General features: G+C 43.5%; 1 protein-coding gene across 1 annotated transcript; it reads right to left on the bottom strand.

Moving 5' to 3' along the window:
* Positions 1-1,952: 1,952 nt before the first annotated feature.
* On the bottom strand, positions 1,953-3,304 carry LOC124115997 (acetylcholine receptor subunit beta-type lev-1-like). The gene has a single exon (XM_046477188.2). The coding sequence runs from the start codon at positions 3,081-3,083 to the stop codon at positions 1,953-1,955; it is 1,131 nt and encodes a 376-aa protein (XP_046333144.2). The 5' UTR covers positions 3,084-3,304.
* Between the last annotated feature and the right edge of the window lie 746 nt (positions 3,305-4,050).

Genomic DNA, 4,050 nt, shown 5'->3' with positions numbered 1-4,050 from the left:
ACCCACTGACAACGGTTTCCTCTCCACTTATTGTGTGACATGAGGTTCTATACCAACTGACAAAGGTATCTTTTCCACTGACTGTGTGACGTGCGGTTCTATACCAACTGACAACACTATCTTCTGCACTGACTGTGTGAAGAGGTTCTATACCCACTGACAACACTATATTCGCCAGTGATTGTGTGACGTGATGTTCTTTACCCACTGACAACACTATCTTCTCCACTGACTGTGTGACGTGAGGTTCTGTACCTATGACAACACTAACTTCTCCACTGATTGTGTGACGTGAGGTTCTATACCCACTGACAACAATATCTTCTCCACTGATTGTGTGACGTGAGGTTCTATACCCACTGACAACACTATCTTCTCCACTGACTGTGTGACGTGAGGTTCTATACCCACTGACAACACTATCTTCTCCACTGACTGTGTGACGTGAGGTTCTATACCTACTGACAACACTATCTTCTCCACTGACTGTGTGACGTGATTTTCTATACCTACCCACAACACTATCTTCTGCACTGAGTGTGTGACGTGAGGTTCTATACCCACTGACAACACTATCTTCTGCACTGACTGTGTGACGTGAGGTTCTATACCCACTGACAACGGTTTCCTCTCCACTTATTGTGTGACATGAGGTTCTATACCCACTGACAAAGGTATCTTTTCCACTGACTGTGTGACGTGCGGTTCTTTACCCACTGACAACACTATCTTCTCCACTGACTGTGTGACGTGAGGTTCTATACCAACTGACAACACTATCTTCTGCACTGACTGTGTGAAGAGGTTCTATACCCACTGACAACACTATATTCGCCAGTGATTGTGTGACGTGATGTTCTTTACCCACTGACAACACTATCTTCTCCACTGACTGTGTGACGTGAGGTTCTGTACCTATGACAACACTATCTTCTCCGCTGACCGTGTGAATATTGCCTCTTTGGCTTATCGCAATACTTACTAATAAATCCATTCCTTGTGGCAAAAGAACACCTCGTTATAAGAAAAGGCAGTACAGAAAGTATTTACTACCTTGCTTAAGAGAAATGTCAAATTACAAATTGTTAAAGTGTAATGTGAAATGATATACTATTTTGAAAAAACTGACAATAGTGGATGGCCAGCAAGTCACAATATGACAAAAAACAACTTCTAGACACTCAATCAAACTGAGACGACATATCTGATACTGAATACATATACACTACACACGAACACACGTTGTTATTCAGAGTACTTGGAACACGTGCAGCAATCGAGTTCAAACAGTTTTAAAGCATACGTGGCTTTTAGTGTCGTGTTCACAATGGTCTTCGTCATAATATCGTATTAATGTAAGCATATTTTACAAAGTATTTACATCACGTAAAGTACCAAAAGTTGTCATTTGGGCATTATTATTATTATCATTTACAGATTAAAATAAAAAATGCAGCAAAGAGGGTTTGGGTGATCCTGACACAGACAGACTTGTTAGGCTCATCACCAGCTCAGGGCCCTTGCCCCCTCTGCACGCACCCCAGACAGCGAATGTGACTCCTCCCAGGAAGCGCTGCCTAAAGAAACCCACCGAGAACTTTTCGGAGAATGTGAAGACTCCCCAACACTGCAGCTTTCTGCATTACCCAGATTGTCAGAAAGGTTGTATTCCTGGTAGCAAACCCGTGTTCTCTCCCAATGTCAGTAAAATAATCGGGATGTTCCAAATCTAAGGCACCGAGAACAATGGGGAGTCGGACAACTTGATACTCGAGATGCAAGCGTTACATTTCGAAAGCGGGGTCTGCATATTTGCCATGTTTTTTCTGAATCTTGTCAATCACATTAGTGTCCAAAGGGACAAAAGATTCAGACATATTATTATTAAAATCTGGCCACCAAATGTTAAAAACAAAACGTTTATCACGTTACCACAGTGACTTGTATGTATGCTATATACGAAACACAAGTATTGAGAGTGCGGCCATCAACACAAACAGGACAAACATAATTTTATCGAGTCTGTCTGCTGCTTCATCGTTCTTGATGTCATCGCCTCTCTCCAATGGACTTGTGCTTTGAACTGCGATCTTCTTACGGAGGCGACAAAGCAACGCCCCCTGTCGATGGTGAGTGTTTATGACCAGGAGAGTGGCGAGCAGAGCCAGGGCGCTCTGTGACAGAAGCAGAACCAGATAGATAGTGAGGCGAGAGGCATTGCCGGACTTGGGGATAGCGTCATTAATGTAGTTGAGGAACACTGCTTCGGACACGAAGATGGAGACGAGGAAGGAGACCTTCTCCCCTGAGGCCGCGGGCAGCAGGAATACACAGGCGTTGAGGAAGGAGAGAAGACACATTGGAAAGATGACGCTTAGGGTGTAGAAGATGCTGTGACGCCGTAGTCGGAATTCGAGGTCAACGTACGGAATACGATCAGCGACTCGTTTAACGCTAATGGTTTTGTTAACCAACTCCCATTCACTGCTACCAGTAAAGTATGTAGAAAAAATGTTGGTATATTCTTGATTTCCCAGTCCAAAATCTAAGTTAAACAAACTGATAACCGTTATGCGACACACCTGTTCATCATAGGGATACCGTACCACATCCAAATTACAAATTGTCTCAAATTCATTTATCATGAACATCCTTGCCGTGCCAGAAGGGTAAACGGAGATTGGCATACTTGCGGACAAAGAGGAAATCTTGCTACCTACACCGTTTGCAATCACGAAATTTGGGGTCCATATCTCCTCAGGTTCAAATTCAAGCTTTTCGATATCATTGCTCCTGTCCCATGTCAACCAAGGATCCGTCCAAGACATAGTCAGAGCGCCACTTAAGCGGAACATCTGATTGGCTTCTTCCACGGCTATCACAGCTATGACAGCGAATGACACAGAGACCATGACCCTACTTGCCGTCCCTTGGGGCGACACCGTGGTGGAGTAGTTGTACAGGAGATCCTGCTTCAGTCGTTGCTGTTGCCGTCTCTCAGGGTCCGGTTCACAGCAGCAACATCTCAACAAAAACACCACGGACAACATCAAAGCAGCATAGTTGAATAGAACACTCTGCATGTTTTCATCAAAATCGAAATCAGAATTTTTAAACAATTAGGGCGTGATATGTTGGTGTGGATGATCCAGATTCAATGCCCTACATGAACGCAATGTGTAAGCGTATGATACGGGTACTTGTTCAACAGTTGTCTATTCTTCAAGGTTCGAGAGTCCTATATGCAGTACATAACACAGGTGTCTATTGCCGATGTTGGCCACCACAGCGTCAGTATAGCCAGGCTGAGGTCTCCTTCCGAGCAATGGCGTCCACAGTGGAATGTAAATCTGCCATTCACACAGCAGGGTGAGTCTTTTCTCAACCCAAAGACGGAGATCCACACCGGAAGGACGTTCAGAGGGACCTTCAAAACAGTTCCATCAACAAAAGACGATATTCAGTCTCATGCCAAGCAACACCTTCAAGAGAAATTCGGTCTTAATCCAAGGCGGAAGCCAACACCAGGAACACTTTCAGAAGAGATACTATGTCCCCAGCATTGACCGAGGTCACACCAGAAAAACACTCAGATTCTACCTGCAAGAGACCGTGGCTAACACAGGTTCTCCCAGTTGCTCCAGCGCTGTCATTACTTCTGTCATGTAAGTGCCGACCAATTGCTTTTAAACTATATATTACAACTAAATCAATGAATTAACATTGCTCAGTTTGTAAATGACTGGTAATACCTCAACCGCCTATCTCCTAATGGACTGAGATGATTGATCTGTTTCTATCTGTTGTTTCCGTTGCTAATATACCGAACACTCCGTTATGTGCTCCACAACCAACAACTATGAAGATATAATATTTCCACATAAATGAAGAGATTTTCTAAATTTTTTAATTGATCAAACTTATTTGCACAATTTGCATGCGGTACAATAGAAACTCCGGACCATACAACTCGATACACTTATCCTATCTCTGCAAACGCTTGTTTCTGTCACAAATCGATTATATTACAAACATAATCAACGCAATGGT

Source organism: Haliotis rufescens, unplaced genomic scaffold (genome assembly GCF_023055435.1).
Source record: "Haliotis rufescens isolate VD_foot unplaced genomic scaffold, xgHalRufe1.0.p SCAF_10, whole genome shotgun sequence".
NCBI classification, from domain to species: domain Eukaryota; kingdom Metazoa; phylum Mollusca; class Gastropoda; order Lepetellida; family Haliotidae; genus Haliotis; species Haliotis rufescens.
This window is presented reverse-complemented; position numbering and strand designations above follow the sequence as displayed.

Excerpts from the sequence above, each read along its gene's own strand:
- LOC124115997 (XM_046477188.2), bottom strand. The coding sequence starts at position 3,083 with ATGCAGAGTGTTCTATTCAACTATGCTGCTTTGATGTTGTCCGTGGTG.